Source organism: Haliaeetus albicilla, chromosome 14 (genome assembly GCF_947461875.1).
Source record: "Haliaeetus albicilla chromosome 14, bHalAlb1.1, whole genome shotgun sequence".
NCBI lineage: Eukaryota > Metazoa > Chordata > Aves > Accipitriformes > Accipitridae > Haliaeetus > Haliaeetus albicilla.
In genome coordinates, this window is record NC_091496.1 from 1,481,531 (window position 1) to 1,502,745 (window position 21,215).

Below are 21,215 nucleotides of genomic sequence, written 5' to 3' on the forward strand. Positions count from 1 at the left end.
AGGAAGTTTATAGGGCCTTCCCACCCTGACAGGCTCAGACCATAGGTTAGTCATAAGAGAATCCTGGGGAGAAAATACCTTTTTCCTTGACTTTTTTTGGTTTAAGCTGCACATAATTTTGTTAAAGGTAAGAAATATTTAGTTATTTTAAAATAAAATAGAGTCCTTGAAGTCTGCAGTGTTCCTTCTAGGTTATTGCTATATGACTTCAGGAGAAACAATCAAAGGCATTTTTTATTTACTGTTAAGGTCTGGTATATTAACCACTAAGCTAAAGCAAACTGAATGTGAAATCTTTTTTATGCAAAAGACTGGCTTAGTATCAGCATTTCTCCCAATTGTCTTCTAGCTGTAATTGGCACTAAAAGAGAGAAATGTTTAAGAAAAATGAGGAAAATATTTAATGCAACACATGGTTACAATGGCTTCTTTGGAATAGCCGTGACTATATGCCATGAAGGGAGCAGTTTGCTCTTTGGTGGAAATACTTGAAGCAAATGCTTTAAAAGTTCACCTGCAATTACTGCTGAATGTTAGAATATCTTTAATAGCTGAAATTGCAAGCGATAGGCCAAGTGCTCCTACAATCTAAAAGAAAGCCCTTTTTTAATGTTAGCAGGTAGACCAGAGTACAGAGATTACACAAAGAAAGCAAAAATACTTAATGCTGTTTAGTGCAAGCTGAAAATTACATTTAACTTCAGAAAATCTTCTTCTCTCCTGGGTGATTCAAGTAGGTCATACATCTCTTGGGGGTACTTTTTCCACATCATTTAATAAGAAGTGCCTGTTCTGTGAAGTATGAAGATAACCTGCCTGGGAGGAGAGTTCTCCATGCATGCTGAGATGTTAAACCAGAAGTTACAAAACTGATGTTTCAATGAAAGTTGTATCAGCTAAGCAATTAGTTATGATAATTATTGCAGCTGGGTTTTTTCTTGAGTTTTCTCGGTGGCGATATGGTCAACACACTTGAAAGAGACTTTAAACATGGGTCATCTCACCTTGCTTTGCGTGTCTATAGCATAGCTATCTCTGCCTGAGCTAGTCATGCTGGGATCTCCCTATAGATAAAAAGGAGATGGGAAACAGGCACGTGAGGCATGACCACATCTGGACCAAAAGGTCTGGTGCTTGTTACATTTATGGCAAACTGCTCATTCCTTTAAGTATTTAGTTCCTGGAAAAATTAATTTACTATCTATGACTTTTTTGACCTCTCTTGGTCTGAAAAAATGTTTGTAGAATAAATCCGCCCCCAAATCCTCATCTGATCTGATGGATGTACTACCATAGTACATGACGTAGCACGTTGCATGTTGAATACACAGTTACAACTACTTGGATTGCTCGTTGCATAGCACAAATGATCTGGCTTCCTTCTTGTTTACACAAAACGTTGTCTGTGATAGCTTCTATGCGTTTCTCTTCATGGCAGTTCAAAATGGTATGCAGGCTGACGGACTTTCTTGAAACCATAATACGTTTATGTGTGGAGAGAATTTCTGTTCTGTGACATTTGCTTTTGATGATGCTGGGAGTTTCCCATCCTTGATTTAATGTATCCTTCACTAGAGGTGGTTGTGGAGGAGCAAGTGGGAATGCTTTGCATGTGTAAAATGGATTTTTCTTTTCATCAGAGAAGGGGAGGGGCCTGTTGAGGATATCTATTTCATGTCTGTAGAGTTCGATTGGGTTGTAAGCAGATTTTATCAAGCCCCTAAGACAGCAGAAGTGAAGGTTGGATCATAAGTGATGTAGATGAATGATGTCATGTTCCTAGTTTTCTTAATCTGACCTTTCTCTGGAAAGTGAATAATCTGGCAACATCAGTTGCTTCGTAAGAGAGCTTCATGAGAGTTACGGTTGGTTTAAAGCTTCTAACGTGACTTGCAATCTGCTTATTGGCAACAATCCGATGCTTGAAGAAATTAAAAGAAGAAAATGCCAACCCTTATGAAATCACTGCTTCTTCCAATACTCCTGATAGTAGTGGCTCCTCTAGTGATCTCAATTTTGTAATCTCACCTTGTGCTTCAGTTCTTCAAGGTAAGTAATGCCTTATTTATTATTTAAAGCTGAAGCTCCCAGACCTAGTGAAACAGGCATCTTCTGCCAGGGTATATCAGAGCTTTCTAAGCATGAGGCTCTTTGTCTTATTGGAATAACAACTGTTGAGCTTGCCATGGTGTCCAGCTCACCTTAAATGATATGGCCTGAAATGGTGCCCTTGAAAGCAAGAGCCCTTCTTCTGTCACCTGTTGTTTTGGCTCCTGAGATATGTTATCTGGGAACCCTGGCACCTTCTGAAAATAGATATAATACTTTGGGAGTACCTGATAATTATAGCTTGCCCTTTGGGAACTGTCCAAGGAGTAGCTCTGTTTTCTTAGAAATGTACATGCTTTCATTGATTCCTCGTCCTTTTCCATTGTCTTATGCATGTGGCTTGCATAAGTTCCGTTGCCATCACCAGAAAGCAGATAGCAGAATAGGAAACATTTCAAGCTCTTACACTGGCAGTTGATACTTTGCTTTTCTTGCCTAGAACCACAGTTAGGGTCTGTTGCAATGCTTTGGCAGGTCTTAAAAGTTCTTCACAACCTGGCATTGCAAGCTTACTTGGAAAAGGAGATCAAAGTAGCTTTAATAGTTTGTGAGATTTCAGACCAACAACCTCCTGGGGGTGTCTCTGGCGAGCTTCTCAGTGCCTCTTGAAATGTCCCAGGGTTGTTCAGCTCCCAGGTAGCTCCAGGACTATTCCCATGCCTATATGTGGCAGAGCTGTGCTAGCCCTGAGCTTACCAGTAGTCATAACCCACAGTTCTTCATTGTCTTTATAACCTTTCATGAATTCAGGATCATTATGTCTCCTTTCTCTTAAAATTCCTTCCTTTCAGCTCTTTAGGGTAAGAAAGTGCACTACGTTCAGCCTTTCATTCCGATGTTACATTTTTTAAACCTGTTATTCTTGTTGCTTTCCTCTGTGCTTCACAATGCTACTGCTTCATCAGCACAAGGTGACAATTAACACCTCCAACGTGCAGTTTTTCTTCTCACATGTTGCTACATGAGAGTCATAAAACTGAGAATCATGGTATTAATATCCCCTAAATCTAAATGTCTGCATCAATGCCTGGACTAGTCGTCTAGATTCATATAGTAAGAGCAGTTCAGGATGTGATTCCTCCGATTAAATGTATGCAGAGGCTTAAAGCAGCCGTGGGTGTCTTGTTTAGGTACAGGAACATCTAGTGAGACCTATCCCACTCTCTGTGATCTGTAAGATTTTACTGCAAAAGCAAATTCAAATTTAGTGTGGATACAGAAATGTAAGTTCGTCATAAAGTGATGTGTCCAGGGAAACCAATATGGCCTTGGCTTGGAGGTCCTAAGGAATTTGGCCTAAAGGCCATAAAAATGGGTATCAGAAAACTTGAAAACTTCCGTGACTCTAGTGTCTTGGATGATGACGGTAAAATTGTGTGGGATATTCTCTCTGTCTAATCTTCTATTAAAAGGAAACCACCTGGCCTGCGCCTTTTGGGCATCCCTGTTCAGAGAACAAAAATACCTCCTGACTTCAGCACGGTGGTGTCTCAGACGTGGAGGAGTGGAGCAGAGCTAGACAGTTTCCTTGCAGAGAAAGCACAGTCGTCTTGAGCTTATCACTCCTGCACAGTTGTAAACTCAGCCCTGCTCACTCCCGCTAATAATAGCCAAGTGTAATTGTGTTCAGATGGCTAGCCCAGCCAGGGGAAAATCGCCTTGCGTGTTACACAGTTTAGCTGAAATTGCCTTGAGTAATGAAGAAAAGCAAATCATAAATATCCAACTCGGTGTAATCAGTCTTCAGTGACTGCTTGGGGAATTTATTTCCCTAAGAAAAGCAGATTGGACCTGAAGAAGTATCTCACAGTGAGTGGATTCGCAGCCCTGTACAAAAGGCATTGCAGCAGCACATTATTTGGAAGCACGGGACGCGACAGTCCATGTTAGGAGGACGGCAGCTGGTCTAAGGAGCTGTCACCCTGGGGCTGGGCTCCCAAGCTTGCCCGAGCAGTGCTGGCCACAGCTGCCCCTTATCAGCTCTGTCCCACAGTCAAGGACTGGGATTATCAGGTGCTCCAGCAGCAGCGCAGTGCTGGTACAGGCCAAGCCTCAGCAAGGATATTAGACACTCGAATCAGGCTATCCCTGTCCTAAGAACCGATAAAAAAAAAAAATCTTCACCAGTGTGTTTGAAAATAAGCTTCAGGCAAAACATGGGGATGGGAGAGGAAAGCCTTCCTGCCAACAAGTTCCCAGTTCATGTCTTCCTTTTTTACAGTCTCATCTTTGCCTCCCCATTAACTGTTTCTGCTGTAAAATCTACTGTAGCTTGGTGCTTAGCTGCAAGAACATTGCAATGGGCACTCAAAAGCTATACATAATAGCCTAAGAGGGCTCTTAGGTGCCATTCTCTCTCTGTAGTTGTTACTGTTACTGCTGTTTCAAAAAGATGAGAGAATGGCACTCATCCAGCAGTGCCGTCTTTTATTTCTAAATACTCTGGGTACTGGCAGAATCGAAACAATTAATCACTAGTTATGAGAAGAGGCTGGCTGCTGTGGTGCGAGCCCAAAATCCAGACTCCTTTTGGTTACTGGTTGCTGCAGAAGAGGAAACACAAGTAAAGCTGCTGTCCCCAAGACATGTCCTGTATCGCTTGTGTTGCTGCACATTCAGACCCCATTTTGTTGTATAATCATATATGCCAAAACAAGGGTCTCAGCCCCAATCTTGGGTTATCTTCTACACCTTCACACCATGCACCCTTTCTCCCTGCTGATGAGAGAACTGAGGTCTCCAGAGCCCGTAGCACAGATCCCCTTTCTGCTGTAATCCTCCCTGCTCCTATGGGAAACCTTTTGAGGCTTGAGGCTGCCTCAGAGCCCTGCTGGTCCAGGCGACTATCCAAAAGAGACCTTCAAAAATAGGCAGCGGGGCCCTAAAATCATTTATTGCTGTGCAAGTAAACAAATCTTGAAATTAACTGTTGACTGCCCAATTGCTTTCTATACTAGGGTTTTTCACTCGTGCAATTATGAGTGTGAGCTGGCTCTGGGCAGTGATGCCAAAGGATTATAAAAAAGGGTAAGTTCTGCGGTTAGAGTTATGGCGTCATAACCCAGAGAGGCCACACTGGAAACTCTGGTCTCGAGGTGGCTCTAGTGACAGTGAACCTGAAATAGAGAAGAAAAGCTCTGGACGTGTCTTTTTCACGGAGGTACTGGCAAACTGCGAATGAGATCAAACATGTTAAATAATAAGAAGCCTGGAGAACCGGAATTCTATGGGAAAATGCCTCCTTCTCTCTCCAATACCTGGCAAAGCTAATCACATATTATCTTCAGCTTCTTCGCTCTGTCCCATCTTGCACTGTAACACTGGACAACTTTAGATGCTTGTGTGTCATACTCTGTGCAGAAAACCGGTAAGATCAGTGTATGCAGAACTTGACCAAATTATATTTGAACAAAAGGAGTGAAAATAAGCTGAAAATACCTGAGAAGTGTCCACAAAGGTGGAGAACTAGGCGTAAGGATCTAAACTGAAGAGGGGGGATATTCAGATGAAAGACCAGAAATCTGTTTGCAGAGCCCTGACAGGCTCTGGGGGATGCTGCAGGAATCCACTGTCCTACCAGTAGCAGCTCTCCAGAATGATTGCACCTGTGTAGAGTTTGATGACTACACAAACTGTAACAGAGCTTTTCATCACAGGAGTCCTCCCAAAAGTTGGACTTGGCTTTGGTCTAATCTGGCTCCAGAGGAAGCTGTGGCAGCCAGAGCCCAATCAAGGCTACTTATAACAAACTCATTGCACTATCAACATTCTCCCTAGAGTAATGAAAACCAGCCTGGTTCTTTATGAGCCATGCAAATCTGGTTTATTGCACCTTACTGAACAATCACTGTTGCAAAGACTCACATTAAAGGAAAGCAATGGATGCAATTTTTTTTAATCTGAAGAAGAGGGAGAGAAGAAAAAGGCCAAGCAGCTGTGTCTGTATTCTTCCCCCCTTCAGTCTGCACTGTGAATGTTTAAGAAACTGCTCAGTTAGTTCTGCTAAATCATCAGGGTGTTTTGTTTACAGCATAGTGGGTGAATCAGTTCCTTTTCTCTTCTAGGGGCTTAAGATGAGAATAAAAACTCCTTATGAAAGAAAATAGACCCATCCACTTTTTCTCCCCTGATACAAGATGCCAAGTGGCTGGGATTCCACCTCTTCCATCTCTTGCAAGCAAAGGCAGCCAATAAGTGCCAGCAGGCAGCAGATGTTTTAACTCTGAGGCAGCTAGGACATTTTGTGGCAAGCAGACCCTGAAGAGAATTGCTGCCAGGAACGTGTCTTCTGTTGCACAACCACGTGCAGCTCCTTCATCTCCAGCACGCCGGAGAGCAGCCTTCCCATATAAACCCAGGAAGGTAACAGATTCTTGTTTGCTGTAATGTCTGTTGTCATAAAAATAAGCTAGAGTTGGTGTGTTCGGGAAGTCCTAAAGCTACGCTTGTGTCTGCAAAACACTTTTTGGGAGAAATCTCCCTCCTGCCCGCATTGGCTTAGCTGACAGGAGCAATGCGTTGGATTGCCCTCGTCTATGAGATACGCTAAATACACCGGCAAGGGCCTGTGACTCATCCCCTTATGAAAGCACAATCTCCATTTTTGGTCCCTAAAAGTCAGTAGTACTTTTTCACTCTTGCAAACCTCCCAGTTGTAATGCAGCCATGCTCCCACGGAAGAAAAACCTTCACTGGAGCTAGGGCTCTTATTTGTGCATGGACCCTACCACGGCACCTGAAAACACACAAAATCTGTGACCCAAGGCTGGTGGCACTTTCAGGCCAGACCTGTCTGAGGCTGTTGGCCGAAGCTCAGAAGCCACTTACACTGCTGGTAATAACCCACCCATGTCACAAAGCAGCGCCAGCTAATTGACCCAGACACTCCCATTCCCTTTATGCTTTCCTGTGCATCTTTTCCTAAGCAATCCTTCTTTCTTACTCATCTGTTTTCTTGCTCTGTCCCAGAAGTCACCGACCAAAGACAAGGTGATCTGCTAAAACGGCCTGTACGTGGTCTTCTGACCTCTCTCCCACGGCCTCACTGCACCTAAGCCAACACATCCAGCTGGTACCTTGCTAACACGGTCGTTGCATTACCCCTTCCACATTTTCTCTTCCCAGACCCAGGATGTGGACAGGTAAACCTTTCTGGGCCTGCGTTGTCACTGGAGCTCCCTTCCCCCACAGTGCATCATCGTTACTCCCCCATCTTTCCCTGAATGCTGGATACTGCATGTCCTAACCAGCCCCTGGCATTCCCATGGGTGCGCAAGCCAGGCTCCCTATCCTTCTGTTGGCCAAATGTGCATTTGTACTAGCAATTAGTCTTTTCCCAACCCTCTTCACTGTCGTGTTTTAACCCCAGCCAGCAACTAAGCACCATGCAGCTGCTCTATCACTCCCCTTCCTCAAGTGGACAGGGGGGTGAAAATATAACAAAAGGTTCATGGGTCGAGATAAGGACAAGGAGGGAGGGATCACTCACCAATTACTGTCAAGAGCAAAACAGACTCAACTTGGGGAAAATTAATTTATTACCAATCAAACCAGAGTAGGGTAATGAGAAATAAACCCAAATCTTAAAACACCTTTCCCCCACCCATCCCTTCTTCCCGGGCGCAACTTCACTCCCAAATTCTCTACCTCCTCCCCTGTCAGCAGCACAGGGGGACAGGGAATGGGGCTGGGGTCAGTTCATCACACCTTGTCTCTGCTGCTCCTTTCTCCTCAGGGGCTGGACTCATCACTCGTCCCCTGCTCCGGCGTGGAGTCCTCCCCCGGCTGCAGGTGGAGATCTGCTCCCCCGTGGACCTCCCTGAGCTGCAGGGGGACAGCCTGCCGCACCATGGTCTTCCCCACGGGCTGCAGGGGAATCTCTGCTCCGGCGCCTGGAGCATCTCCTCCCCCTCCTTCTGCACTGACCTTGGTGTCTGCAGGGTTGTTTCTCTCACATGTTCTCACTTCTCTCTCTGGCTGCAGTTTCTGTGCCACAGCAACTTTTTTTTCCCCCTTCTTAATTATTTTATCACAGAGGCACTACCACTGTCACTGATTGGCTCGGCCTTGGCCAGCGGCAGGTCCGTCTTGGAGCCGGCTGGCCTTGGCTCTGTCGGACATAGGGGAAGTTTCTAGCAGCTTCTCACAAAAGCAACCCCTGTAACCTCCCCACTACCAAAGCCTTGCCATGCAAACCCAATACATTCATGTAGGATTACAGGTCTATGACACAGCGCTGTCTGGATCTCCATGAGAACCTGGAGACACATGTGCTGATGCTCAGTATTTCAAAGAGAAAGAGTTAGTTTATTCACACTGGGAAATCTTGCCTCTCTGGAGGACTTTCCTGGTACATCCCAAACAAATGTCCACGCTGTTCCCTGCTGAGAGGCTTTGGTCCCGTGCACACATTCTCTTCACATAACTAAGAGCACTTTGAGAGGGGTGAAAAAAAACCAAGCACGTGTGCCAGCCACAGTCCCAGCACATTCAACAGCCATTGACTCATACATGTGCAATTTCACAAGCCCATGGTTTGATCTGCCCTTTCCAAACCAATTAGCCACATGTGGCCTTGAAAATATGCACCTGGATGGGACCCCGAGGCATCATGTCATCCCTCTCTCTCCCTGAGGCACAAGCAACTCTACCTACAGCATTCCTGAGCGGTATTTTGTCTAACCTGTTCTTAAAACCTCCAGAGGGGGAGATTCCAGTGTCCCAAAGCTCTTTCAGTATTATCACATCCTACCACTATGGAATTTTCTTGGTGGCTCATCTAAAACTACCTTCCTGTGATGTACCAGGAAGCGACCTTCCTCCTGCAGAGATTCTGGGTCACTGTGGGTTATACCAAGCCTGCCGGGTGGCATGGCCCCAGGTCTCGGTGCTTGTGGCCCTGCTCCAAAACTGCTGACTGGCACAAGGGAATTCCACTGCTGTTACAGTCCGCATCAGCTGCCACCACATGTCTGCCTGCGCTGGCAAGGCACTCCCGTCTTCAAGGAGCAGCAAGCCCCAGCCAAAACACCTTCATGGCACTGCAGCAAAAGTTACATTCATCTCAGCAACTGGCATAAGTCATCATTTGGCCTGGATCCACATTTCCTACCTATGGGAGGCCAATGACAGAAGTCCAGACCATCCAAAACTCAGAGTGATTGAGTCTGCGGGCCAAGATAACATTCACGTGAAAAGCAGAGGTGTTATTTTCCCCACAACGTGCTCTGAGAGTGTGCAAGTAATAGCAAAGATCCCCCCCCAAAATGCAGGGGCACTGCGGAAGCAACAACTGGAGTGTGCCTCTGCAGAGTGGACAGTCAATCCTGAGCTGACCTGACGTGCATGCCAATTGCCTCGGGTGGCTCTGCAGACGAGGCACACCAATTAGCATTTTTCCATACTGTGCTTTCCATATTCTTCCATCTTCAGATGGGTATAGTATGGTCATCACTTCCTGCCCTAAGAAGTCATCTACTCTTGCTTTATTCTATTTGTCAACAGAAAAAATTGGGGGCCATGTTTCATTCCACCTATCAGATGAAGCTATTTATTTTCTGTATTTGCCTGACTATGAGTGAATTTGCCGAGTGCTGTGAGCTGGCAGGCACGCAGGACGCATCCCCTTTTACAGGGACTGGTACTGCATGCTTCAAGGGAATTTGTAAAATCCCAGTAGTGGATATTAGTATAATGACAAAAATTTTATCATTTTTAGTACAGTGACATACCCACGGAATAGGTTTCTACTAGGCACAGATGGTAGGCTGATGCCCTGAACGAAACAAATTACATACATTTTACGCAAAAAAAAAAAAATTAAAAAAATTAAGATTACTCTAATATAAAAGTCCATTGAATTTTTGATCCACCAGATCTTTAGCACAGAGTGCATAATAAGCACGTAAGATCCTTAATGAAGAAATATCAATGAAAATATTTTGCTTTCCAGGCTGCTCTTAACCAGCTTCTGTTAATTCTTCTCCTAGTACCTGTTCTCATTGTATTTTCCATGTCATTCTTTAGGTGTGGGGAAAACATCTTAAATTTGACAACTTCAGCACATCAGACGTCAAGTCCTTTCTTAAGACTCCCTCCTACAAAACACAGATTTATACCCATTTTTATTATTTCCCTCATCTCCTTTTCCCTCTGTGTTTTAAATCCTCCTCCTCCTCCTTTGTAGTTCAGGTTCCAACTGAAACCCTAGGCTGCTTGGGGACAGCAACAGCCTTCAAACGTGAACACCTTCCCCCCAGAACAAGGCTGCGAGCCTAATAGACGTCCCTCAGCCCTGAAACAGTAATACAAGAAATCATTAGCTTCCACATACCAAGAAGGGTAATTAGAGGGGCTAAAGCCGAGTTCAGCTCATCGATACCCACCGGGCAGCAAGGGGAACGAGAGGGTTTGTGGGGTACGTTTGTGTTTGGGGCAGAAAGCAGGTGGTCAGACCGCTAACGGTCTTGCTACCATTTTCTTACGTGCAGAAGGGACACCCGTCCCCTTGGCGCAAGACCAAGCTGTGTTTCAGAGGAGCTCCAGCGCAGGAGCCACAGCTGCTTCAAGCCGGCAGCCCTCACCGGGAGTGGGCAAAGATTTACAGCTACAAACAGATGGCCTCTCACACACCCCGCCGGCCTCCCGACGTGTTATTTAGATCTCTTTTTTTTTAAAAAAAAAAACAAACCAGATTAGCTCAGCAATATGGTTTCTCCTACCCCAAAACCACCAGGGCGGTACACGGCGGTGTGCAGGCGGGAAAGCTGTGGCCCAGCAGCAGACTGGGATGGTTTGAAACGGGCTTTTTCCACAGAAAAACGTGACCGGGACCGCAGCCCGCTTGGCTGAGGCGCCAGGTCCAGGGCAGGCCAGGCTGAATCCCTCTGCCCGGCCCCGCCGTCTCCTCAGGACTCTCCCGCCCGCCGCCCGAAGCCCCTTCGCACCTCCTCGCTGAAGGGGCGAATGGGTGCGACCTCCCCAAGATGGCGCCGGCACCCCCCTCGCCCCCTCCGCGCTCCCCACTCCCCGCCAAGGGGCGGGGGGGGGGAAGAGGCGCCGCGACCTCCACAACATGGCGCCGGTGGCCGCCCGCTCCCCGCCGCCTCCTCCTCCTCCTCCTCCTCCTCCTCCTCCCCCCTCGCCCCTCCGCCGCCCCGACCTCCCGCACATGGCGCCGCCGCCTCCCTCGCCCTCCTCATCATGGCGGCGGCGCTGGGCTATGACGCCATACGTCGTCCTCCTCCTCCTCCTCCTCCTCCTCCCCCCCCTCTCTCCCTCTCCCCCCCGGCCTCCTCCCGCCGCCGCCGCCGCCGCCGGTCCCCGCCTCTCCCGCTCGCCATTGCGGCGGCTCAGGGCGAGCCGCTCCGCGTCCCCGCTCGGCTCCCCTCCCCGACCGCCAGCCCGGCAGAGGCTCCACGGCGCAGGCCCGCCGCAGCGCAGCCGCTCTGAGGTGAGTGTCCTACCGCGCAATCTCCCAGCTCCTCCAGCCCGGCGCAGCCGCAGCAACGCGGGGGCCCCCGCCGGCCGCCCAGGCACCCCCGGCTCCGGCGCCCGCGCCTCCCCTCAGCGCCGCCGCGGGGACGCCTTAGGCCGCGCTAGGCCCCGCCGGCGGGGTTGGGGAGGGAGGGAAGGAGGGAGGGAAGGAGAGAGTGTGTGTGTGTGTGTGTGTGTGTGTGTGGTGGGGGGGGCGGCGGCGGCGATGGTGGAGCGCGGCCCCGTGGCGGCCCGCTCCCGCCCGGCCGCCGAAGGAGGAGGAGGAGTGGGGGGGGGAAGCTGCGGGGCCTGCGGGGCGCCGGGGGCCTCTCCCGGCCGCGGGTGCCCCGAGGAGGGGACCGGGCTCCCGCCCTCCGCTCCCTCCCTCCACACAGACACACACACACACACCGGGGGGAAAGAAGGGGGAAAGGGGGAGGCCGCTGCGGGCCGGCCCCGGGCCCACGCGTCGGGCCGAGGCGGCTGTGGCAGGCTGCGGGAGCAGGTTGCTCCGGCCCCGCTACGAGCCCGTCCCGCTGTGGGGAGGGAAGTTGGGTCGCGGCTGCAGCCATTTGCGGGGCTTTTCTTCTGCCTTCTTCCTTTCTTTCCCCCTTTTATCCACCCCCCCCTTTTTTTTCCGTCTTTTTTTTTTTAATTTTCCTTTTGCTGATTGCAAATGGATGCCTTGTGGCAGCGTCCTGGGCCGGCGCTGCCCTTTTGCATATGAGTTGGGGAGCGGGGCTGCTGCTGGCAGGGCAGCGAGTTTAAATGCTGCTAATCACGCAAGCAGAATGTTTTTTATTATTTTTTCTTCCCACTCTAATATGCCCAAAAGGGGGTATAAGTCGTGTCTCTTTGTTCTGGGGTTATACAACATCTGGCTCAGGAGAGACCTGGTTCGTGACTGAGGTGCTCAGAACCTTGTTAGTGTAAATAATAATTACAGGGCAGAAGTGTTCGGCTCAAAAGTCTTCATATGCGTGGGGTTACTAAGTCCTAGCTTTCTTGCAGCTACAGATAATTTTCATAGCGTGGGGAGATGTTTTCTGTGCACCTCTTTGAGATTTGGATCTCTGCTTTTATTTTTTTTCCTCCTCCGCTGGAACCATCTTCCTTATTTCCAGAATTCAGGATTTTTATCTTAGGAAGGGTATTGCTGTTCTGGTTTTTGTCTCTAGTGCGTTAGCCTTTCTGCTGTCCGAGCATGGTTTTAGACTCTCTTCCCGTGTCCTGGACACGGTGAGAGTATTTTCAGCATTGTGGTGGCTGTGTGCAATTGTTATTTTTCAGAGTTTTGTTCGTGACATCATGGCAACTTGTCTCCATCCTCCCTTTAGCAGTAGCATTACCTTGTCTTCTAGTTCATCTGCATCACAGTTGCTCATTTTTAAAACCTGCTATATTCAACTTGTAATGCCTTAGTGTTGGGGAAATAGATGAGAGAGAAATTGTTCATCTTTTTAATTTAGATTTTCATGCCTGTGATAAAACTGGGAGCAACAGTTTTTTTTCATGGAGGGTGAAAAAGGCCGTATATGACGATGGTAACTTTGGAAAGGTCATGATTATATTAACTCTTTTTTCAGGGCTTTAATCTTGTCCGTCATGGATAAGTGTTATAGTGTAGTGAGTAATTAAATAATCTCATATGCTTACGTAATTTTCTACACGTGCTTACTGTTTTATAGGGTGTCACAGTTGTTTTTTATTGTATTTTATTGTATCGCAAGTTGTTTTTCAGAAGTCTCACATCATTTTTGTACAGGCTTTATGGTGAACGAGGCATGGGCTCTTAACGCACAGGCCATAAATACAGCAAGCTGGGGAACCCTCTGCCTCATCCAGTACGTGTTTTGTGCAGGTCTTACAATTTCATGTACCGCAATAGCATCTGCGCTTTACAAAGTGTGTGGCCTGATGTACGCTCACGTTATATAGGTGGAATGAAGCACAGGTCTTGTAAAGTGTCGTTTGTTGGCAGCCTGGATAGAGCCAGTGTTCGCGTCTATGTAGGCAATATGATTTTTGGCGTGGAGCAGTGAAAGTGGTCTTTCTGTTGAATCAAAATCTTTCTGCGGACCCCATTAACTCGCGGCGTTTTCACTTCATACCTGTTTTGCTGCACGGATGCTCCTTTGGAGGTAACTTGGCCTGGCCGTGCTCTGTGTAACGAGCATATGAGTTACCCTGATGCGAGTTTGTGTTGTGGATGTGGATCGTGCCATCCCGGTTGCGCTGCCTGGTGTGCCAGAACAACAAATACCCTGACCCCAGAAGGAGATAAGCCGTCCTGGCAAAAAACAGCTATACCAGCGAGAGTCCCTAGTGTGTGCCGTGTTGGTTGGAGGTTGCCCTTCTCTATAGCTCCATCGGGAAAATGTGTGGCGTAAACTCTTTGAGGATTAAGCTAACAGTGAGTGAAGGCCACTTTGTTTCTGAGTAACATTCGCCATGCAGGGGTTTTATGCGCTGTAATATTGCACTTCGATTAATTGTCTCACCTTTCCTGGACAAAAGCCCCATGATTGGTTGGCTGCACAGATGTCAGCTTTCAGACTACAGGTATTTTGGCATGAGGACTACTTCAAGTGTTGGAATTTCATAATTTTTCTGTCATTCAGGAGCCTGAATCATCTTTTCTTAGACTTAAACCAGCCAGTTTCACTTCTGGCAAGCTCAAGCTGGAAGATTTCAGCCTCGTAAGTGAAAATAAAGAACCACAAATGACTGCAGGAGCCCAGGTTGGGAGCACTGGGGCCTCCTTTATTGTAAACCTTGCTTCTAGGCTACATCATGTCAAACTTATGCTGCCATGTGCATGTACATGCTCTGGGAATATTTCCATTACTGCTTCCACCTGCTCTTCATTTACCCGCTGAGGGAGATTTCCATGCAGCTTCTCCGTCTCTTGAAGGCTTTGGGAATCACTATTTTTTTGCCTTACCCTCCTCTGATCTGGAAAAGTATCCTCTAGGAAGGAAGCAGAGTGCAGTGACTCTGCCGTGCCCCTGTATCCCTTTTACCAAGAAAATTTAATACAGACTTTAATACATAAGAACATTGCATGCTGTCAGTAGAAATCAGCTGATGTTGATGATTGTCAGTGCAAGAGGTACTGTAAAATTTAGCCTCTTGTCTTTCTTATGCTGCTTCTGAAGTAGATACATAGGAAAATAATACAGTTGAGATTTTTTTTTTGTATTACTGATTATCCAGCTTGAGTTATTTAATAAAATAATTTTAAAATACACCCCTTGATCTTTGTAAATAACTTGTGCTGCATGGTGGGGATCTTACTTTTACTATGTAGTAGTTACTGTAGTAGAAAGATGAAAATGGTGCTGAGGTGGCATTTGAAGCGGATACTTGTGACTCATGCGGCTCTCCCCTAATGAACTTCATTAGCTGTTTGATACATAGCCACTTGTTAAGCATGCTTGTCTAAAATTAGGACTGGCTACAGCCAACTGTAAATCAAAATTAAGGATAAAAGATTCCACTTACTCCGGTTTAGTTTTCACACCAGATTCAGAGCTCTGTTGCTGGTTATCGTGCTCTTCTGGATCTTCAGTAAGGCTTGTCCTGCTGAAAGTCTCATGAACCACTGAAGACCCTCCATGTGAAGGAGTCAAGTGGCATGCAGTCTCTAGCACAGTCTCTCGGTGCTGGGGCAATGTTTTTCCGTGTTTTAAGGTAATCCATCCTCTTACGGTTTTGAATGCAGTTGTTTGTTAGAGGATCAGTTTAATAGTTTCTCACATTCCCACTGTTGAATGCAGATACATGCCCTTGCCCCGATCTGTTCGTCACTTGTGTGTCAGCTATTGTGAATCTCTTCATCAGCTCGTTCTGTGTGTGAATCTAAACCAGGTAAATATATCCTGTTTTTCAAGTATTGCAAACCATAAAATGCTGAACATTACTAGCATCTTCTCTTTGCTTCCACCTGAAACTTAAGCTTCCACCAGAAACTCTCACTGCTTTCCAATGTCAAGGCTGTACCATTAGCAATGGAGCATGGAGAAAGGTTTTAAGGTCTGGAGTCGTGCAGGCTGCCAGGGCTTTGTTCCATGGGTGGCAGGAACCTCTCACCTGTCTAGGCTAAACCTGGACCATCCAGCCACCATCCTGCTTTGGGGAGAATCCAGGTCAATTCTGTATCCACTGCAGCAATTGCAACAGGGTTCAATAGTTGTGGTGTTTTGCTGATTCCGGCCCTGTTGCTTTTGCTTTGTCCCAAAAACTGGTGGGGTTGAACCGGTTGCTGGTCCCATTGGGAAGGTTGGCTGGAGTCCTTCCTCCCTGTGCAATGGCACCACTCACTAGGAGACATCAGAGCCTGTTATCCTTTTGGGAATAGTACAGTTTCTAACTAGGACCAGACCTTGTGTTTTCACCAGGATTGTTAGTAAGGGGGCAGCTGGGAGAGGATGGCCAAGTAATCAAGGCTGTACGCCCACTTTGTTTTGGAGATCACCTGATGTGTTTAGCTTTATGGGAAGGATTTCTATCTGAGGCTGCTCTGGTTTTGTTGTGGATGAGTCGCCTGCCAAACTCCAAGAAGGAGTCCCTTCTATTGACAGATAGAAAATGGGGAGGTGGAGGCTATATTTGGTGGAGAACGTAGGAGAGTGATAGGCGTCCTGATGCGCATTGACGTTTTGATGTCAATGAAATAACGTGGTGGGTTTTTGGTTTTGTGGGGGTTTTTTTTCCCCTCCTATAAGAAAGATGCAGCTGTACAAAGACTCTTAGGATGCTTATGATGGAAGGTGTATTCCATCCAAGCATTAGCTCTATAGGGTTGGGAAGTCCAGCATCTCCTTTTCTTGCTGTTTTTTATCCTTTCTTAGAGACCATACTGCTTTCAGTGGGTAATAGAGCCTGTTTTTGTGCTGGAGGATGAGGGCAGGTGTCTCCTCCGCATGGAGCATGGTGAGGTGTGTTCTGCTCTTGGTGCTGGGCTCTGAACCTCTGCTTCCTCACTGGTATTGCTTTTGTTGGGTGTTGATTACTTTCTGCCTCTGTGAGGCTGTGTATAAGGCAGATGTGTGATTTTTTTTTTTATCTGTTTGCTCTGTGTGCTGTCTGTATTGCCTATAAATAATAAATGGATTGCTCAGATGCTGCAGACTGATAGCGACTTGGAGGGTAACTCAACTTTTTCAGTACTGTTACAAAATTCATCTGACTTCAAATACATAAGCAGAAAAACATAAAAGTATATTTTCATTTATAGAGCATGCTTCTTTCTTGTAACCAGCGTGATCAAGAAATGCAGTCCAAAAGAAACTGAGTCCCTCCCACTGTTTATTACATAACCATCTAATTAAAGTAATCAAATGGGGATGACTTCGAGGCTTGGAAAACTTCCCCATAGTCTGGGTCAAAAATACTTGCAAGACCACACCCCCTGAGTCTCCATGCTTTATTTACCTTGCAACATCCTCTAGAGAGGAATGGTGTGTAAATTAATTCTTCCCCCCGTAAGTTTATTACTGCTGTCAGCCATTAAAGTCTCTTGCTGCTGCTTCTGTAGCCGCTTTCTTGGGCACAAAGAAATCCCTTTAACTCCTGGTTTCCCTTTTGAAAAAGAAGGGACTTCAAAGAGTCCTTCTCCCTTTGCTCCCTAGAAAATGCATGCTGATTCGAAGCTCTTCTCATAGTTGCTTTGGGTTGCAAGTTAGTTTTTTCCAGGCTTATTATTTCTGCTTCATGAGTATTGATGGCAATTGGCAGGTAAATCAGTAAATTGGGTCTCTTGCTTGAGAAGGAAATGGTGTATGTTCCTGTGATAGCTGTAATACTTAAACCCTGATAATGAGAAGCATATGTAGATGGAGGTGGTGGTGAAGAAATGTGAAAGACACCTAAAGTACAAAATGTAGCAGCAAATAAAAATTCATGGTCCATTTTCAGTGTACAATCATTTTCAAATACATGGTTGTGCGTTGCAGGAACTCTGAAAACTTTGAATTCCCATGGGATTTGCTACTGTGCTGTGTATTCAAAGCAGGAAAAGCCCCACCTGAGCACTGACTTAAGGTGGGTCAGGATGGGAAAACTGTGATGGCTCAATCTCAGATGTTCTCCACATGCGTGGGAAGTTTGAGAATCTGGTAGAGTAGTATTCCTGTAAGCCATACCGACCTATGCCCCTTCTCAAACTAAGATAGAAGGAAATAACTGCTTAGTAAGAAGAGTATTAGTGGATGTACTCCTGTGTGTGATATAAACCTGCTTCGTCTTTTAACAAATGGCTTGGGTCTTGAGTGTTCAGTTTTGCCCGTGTGGAAGACAGCTGAGTACTAAGCAGTATGCTTGGAGAACACAGTGGCCTGCTTAACAGGCTCTTTGTCAATTCTGGAGAGAAAAATGTTTGAACCAGCAGTTAAATCCAGCGTGCAGTTACTTAAGACTTAAATAACTTGCAGGCAAATCTCTTTGATCTAGTTGGGCTGTAGATGCACTTTTTTTCCAGAAAACACAAATCTTAATCCTGCACAATACGCAGCTGCAAATGTAACGTGCACTGGATTTTCTCATATGCCTGGTGCTTCGTTTACAGAGGTGACGCTTTCCCTTTTCAGGGTCTTTGCTCATTAATTTCCAGTGGTTTTGCTGGAGACTTTTTCCTCCTCATCTGCAGTCTTGTGCGGCAGGCAAGCAGACGTGTTCTTGAACCGCAGGAAACGGTTGGGAGGGAACCTGTCCTTTCCTTTTTCCCAGTTCCAGGTGCTAAGGGGAGGAGGTATCCCATTTTTTACTGGCACTGAACCGAGCCTCGCTGTACTCTGTCACCTCAGATGCCCTAAAGGGTCCCGCAGGGTAACCAGAGACGCCTGTTTTTGTGAGCCTGGAGGAGAATCCCCCAGTTCTTCCTCATGTGAATGCATGTATGGTAGTTGACATCAGAGGCTGTCTGCAGACCTGTGAATGCACAACCTCTCCTCTTAAACAGCTGTATGAAAAGAACCCCAAACTTAGGTAGAATAAGATCTTGAAAACAAATGCTATTGTAGTGTGTATTTTCCCTACAGGATTTCATTTTTTTTTTTTCTGGAAGACAGAATGGCCTGGATTCCTAATCTGTCTGTCTGCTCATGACATAGAGGGTTTCAGTATGTGTTGCAGGATCGGAGGGCAAATGAATTAAAAGTGTAAAAGTATAGAACTGCAAGAGGAGAGTTGGCGTTTTGTGGTTTTTTTTGGTTTAGGTTTGGTTTTTGGGGGTTTTTTTTGTGGTCTGGGACAACTCATCACTACTTAGGCAATTGCCTGGGACCTTCTGCCTACACAGGTTGAATACCTGTACCCTTCTTCATCCAGCTAAGGTGGCACCACCCCTCCTAAAACCAGCTACAGTCATACTGGTATAACTCATGCTGGGTTTAGTATCAACCAGACCGTATTAAGTATCTCTCTGAAGACTGCATCATTAACAGAACCATCAATGAGGGGTGGGCCAGGCTTGCCGTTTTAAGGTGGAAGTTAGATAATTACACGTGGTTAGGGCTGCGTCAACTGCCTTTACCATATGCTAAATCGGTTGAATTAAAGCGACCTGAGGACCAAGTCCTTAAGGTGATGCATCTAGCCAAGGCTGAAGACAGCAGACCTTGTCCGTGCTGGGTGTTGCAGTTAACGGGATACTTCACACCTCTGAGTCTCAGTCTAGACAAGGCTGTGGTGTGTCACATTGCCACCCTCTCGCTCGAATCCCTCAGTAAAACACGCTTCCATTATGTTTTTCTGTGGTAGTCCAGCATAACCACTAATCCTCTCTCTCGATAAAAGAGGATTAAAAATGGGAACATTTGCACCTTAATGCAGCCAGCTAGGGTTGCGCTCTGTCTTTTAGGCAGTAATCCTGTTGGGGCGAGGGCTGTGCCTTTGTGCAGTGCCAGGAATGCTGTTGGCGATCAGCAAATAGCAGCTCTCTCGGCAGTTGCGCTTATTGGGTTAGTAATTCTTAAAAGGCCACTTTGTGTGTTAATTAAAAAAGCTGTATCAGCTAGAGATGACTAACTCGCTTCACACTGTTGAAATGACTTCTGGGCTATGTCCAGAAAGTAAAATAATTTGAAATTGGGATTTCTGTGTGGTTCTTTATTTAAAGTCAAGGAATGTGTAAGTTGACAAAGTATTATCTTTCAGAATGCCATTTATCATACATTATGTTTCCTAGACTCATGTCAGACTACATATCCTGCAGAAAACTTAGGGAAGAATGTTCTGCCCCACGTGTTACTGGTGGATACTGGTAAGGGAGAGTCAACTCTGTGTATCGCACCCCAAATGCTTAATGTGAAACCTGCAGAGCCTGGGGGGAAGCACGGGAATGCTAAATGAGAATTCCACCCTGTGGTTTACGATTTTACGGTGTAGTTTGACTTCCAGTTTTGGATTACACTCGCTGGCTGACATGGGCCGGGATGTGGTGGTATGCCCTTCCCATGGGTTTCTGAACACTGAATATGTGCTAACCTTTTTCTTGGTGTCTTCATAGGGAGGACTGATCCACTGTAGTACTTTTTTTTTTTTTTTCTTTTAGCTTATGTGAATTGCTTAAAATTTGGAAAAAAAAGTGGAGTCCTTCTGCATGTACATGCTATGCTTTCTGTGTGAGCTACCGTTGCTCTGGTTGAGGCAAGCAACTGAAGAGAAACTGCTTTGGCAGCCAGTCCAGCCCATTTCAGCTGCTGGGGTAGTTTAAAAGTGTTTTGGTTTTGGTTGGGTTTTTTGGTTTTTTTTGTGTTTTTTTTTTTTTTTTCTTTTTTCTTTTTTTTTTTCTTTTTTTTTTCCTGGAGACCTTCATGTTCTCTCCAATGTGCTGCTTCTGCTTCCTGCTGGCCTGGGCAGGAGGGAGACCAGGCATCTGCTCCAGCTCGCCTTGTGCAGCTGGGTGGAGCGCTGCGGTGAAGTCCTCCCTGCGGTCGCCATCTCCTTTGTGACGAAGCCTGAGAAGAGTCTTCAAGTAGAAACCACCTCATCCTTACCTTCAGCCTGTAGGTTTCTGCTGGTGTTTGGTGCTAAGTATGTGAAGTTAAGCTGCGAAAAGGACCCTTGCAAATTGCATCGTATGTCATGAAATGAATGTCCTATCACGTCACCAAATGGTGGCTTTCAGCAGAAATTTCAGCAGCAAATAGGAGGTTTTATGCCTAATAAATATGTGTAAAATCCTATTTGTTTCTTTTCCAGACTTTCTGTGTGTGAAGTTTTTCCTGCAGTGTGATGTGTTTCCTCTTTTATGTGAAATGCTGATAAAAGAGCACATTAATAGAAGGGGTTTTGGTTTTGTTTTCTAGAATCAATTTTATTTTAGGTCTTTTCATGCTGAGACTGGTAGCATAGGGAATTTTCCTGCATCCTAATTAAAAGGATCATAATACTAATATTATGCCACAGGAGGACGCTGTGGAATGAGAGCTAGTTTCTGTAGTTCCTCTTAGTGCTTGAGTTACTGCGGCTCTGCCGACAAGCGGCAACCATCCATGTGCCACTGTGAGCCAGCGTGAAATGAGATGTTCGCTTCAATCTTGATAGGAGAGGTGTAAACTAGCATGTCTTATCTTGCCTTTGTGCAGGGTATCAGCTGTTGCTGCTGACAGGAGGCAATGTCTCGGGTC

The 21,215-nt window shown here is 46.3% G+C and overlaps 2 protein-coding genes and 2 long non-coding RNA genes across 4 annotated transcripts in view; all 4 read left to right on the plus strand.

The window, feature by feature from the left end:
• Nucleotides 1-1,366: 1,366 nt before the first annotated feature.
• Nucleotides 1,367-6,212, plus strand: LOC138688918 (uncharacterized). Its single transcript, XR_011327688.1, has 2 exons — nt 1,367-2,049; nt 6,174-6,212. It is a non-coding gene; the product is annotated as an uncharacterized lncRNA (long non-coding RNA).
• Nucleotides 6,213-6,335: 123 nt separating this feature from the next.
• Nucleotides 6,336-10,797, plus strand: LOC138688917 (uncharacterized). Its single transcript, XR_011327687.1, has 3 exons — nt 6,336-6,471; nt 7,078-7,250; nt 10,599-10,797. It is a non-coding gene; the product is annotated as an uncharacterized lncRNA (long non-coding RNA).
• Nucleotides 10,798-10,865: 68 nt separating this feature from the next.
• On the plus strand, nt 10,866-20,771 carry LOC138688914 (WAS/WASL-interacting protein family member 3-like). The gene is made up of 2 exons (XM_069801482.1): nt 10,866-11,560; nt 20,394-20,771. Exons 1-2 carry the CDS (start codon nt 11,183-11,185, stop codon nt 20,535-20,537), a joined length of 522 nt encoding a protein of 173 aa, XP_069657583.1. The 5' UTR covers nt 10,866-11,182; the 3' UTR covers nt 20,538-20,771.
• Nucleotides 11,526-21,215, plus strand: part of NRF1 (nuclear respiratory factor 1) — a 72,862-nt gene continuing 63,172 nt past the window's right edge. The window contains exon 1 of the mRNA XM_069801481.1: nt 11,526-11,566. The gene's annotated coding sequence lies outside the window, so the exon portion shown is untranslated. The remainder of the gene's footprint in view (nt 11,567-21,215) is intronic.

Excerpts from the sequence above, each read along its gene's own strand:
- LOC138688914 (XM_069801482.1), top strand. The coding sequence starts at position 11,183 with ATGGCGCCGGTGGCCGCCCGCTCCCCGCCGCCTCCTCCTCCTCCTCCT. Across the intron at positions 11,561-20,393 it reads CGCAGCGCAGCCGCTCTGAG|ACCTTCATGTTCTCTCCAAT; the intron begins GTGAGTGTCCTA and ends TTTTTCCTGGAG.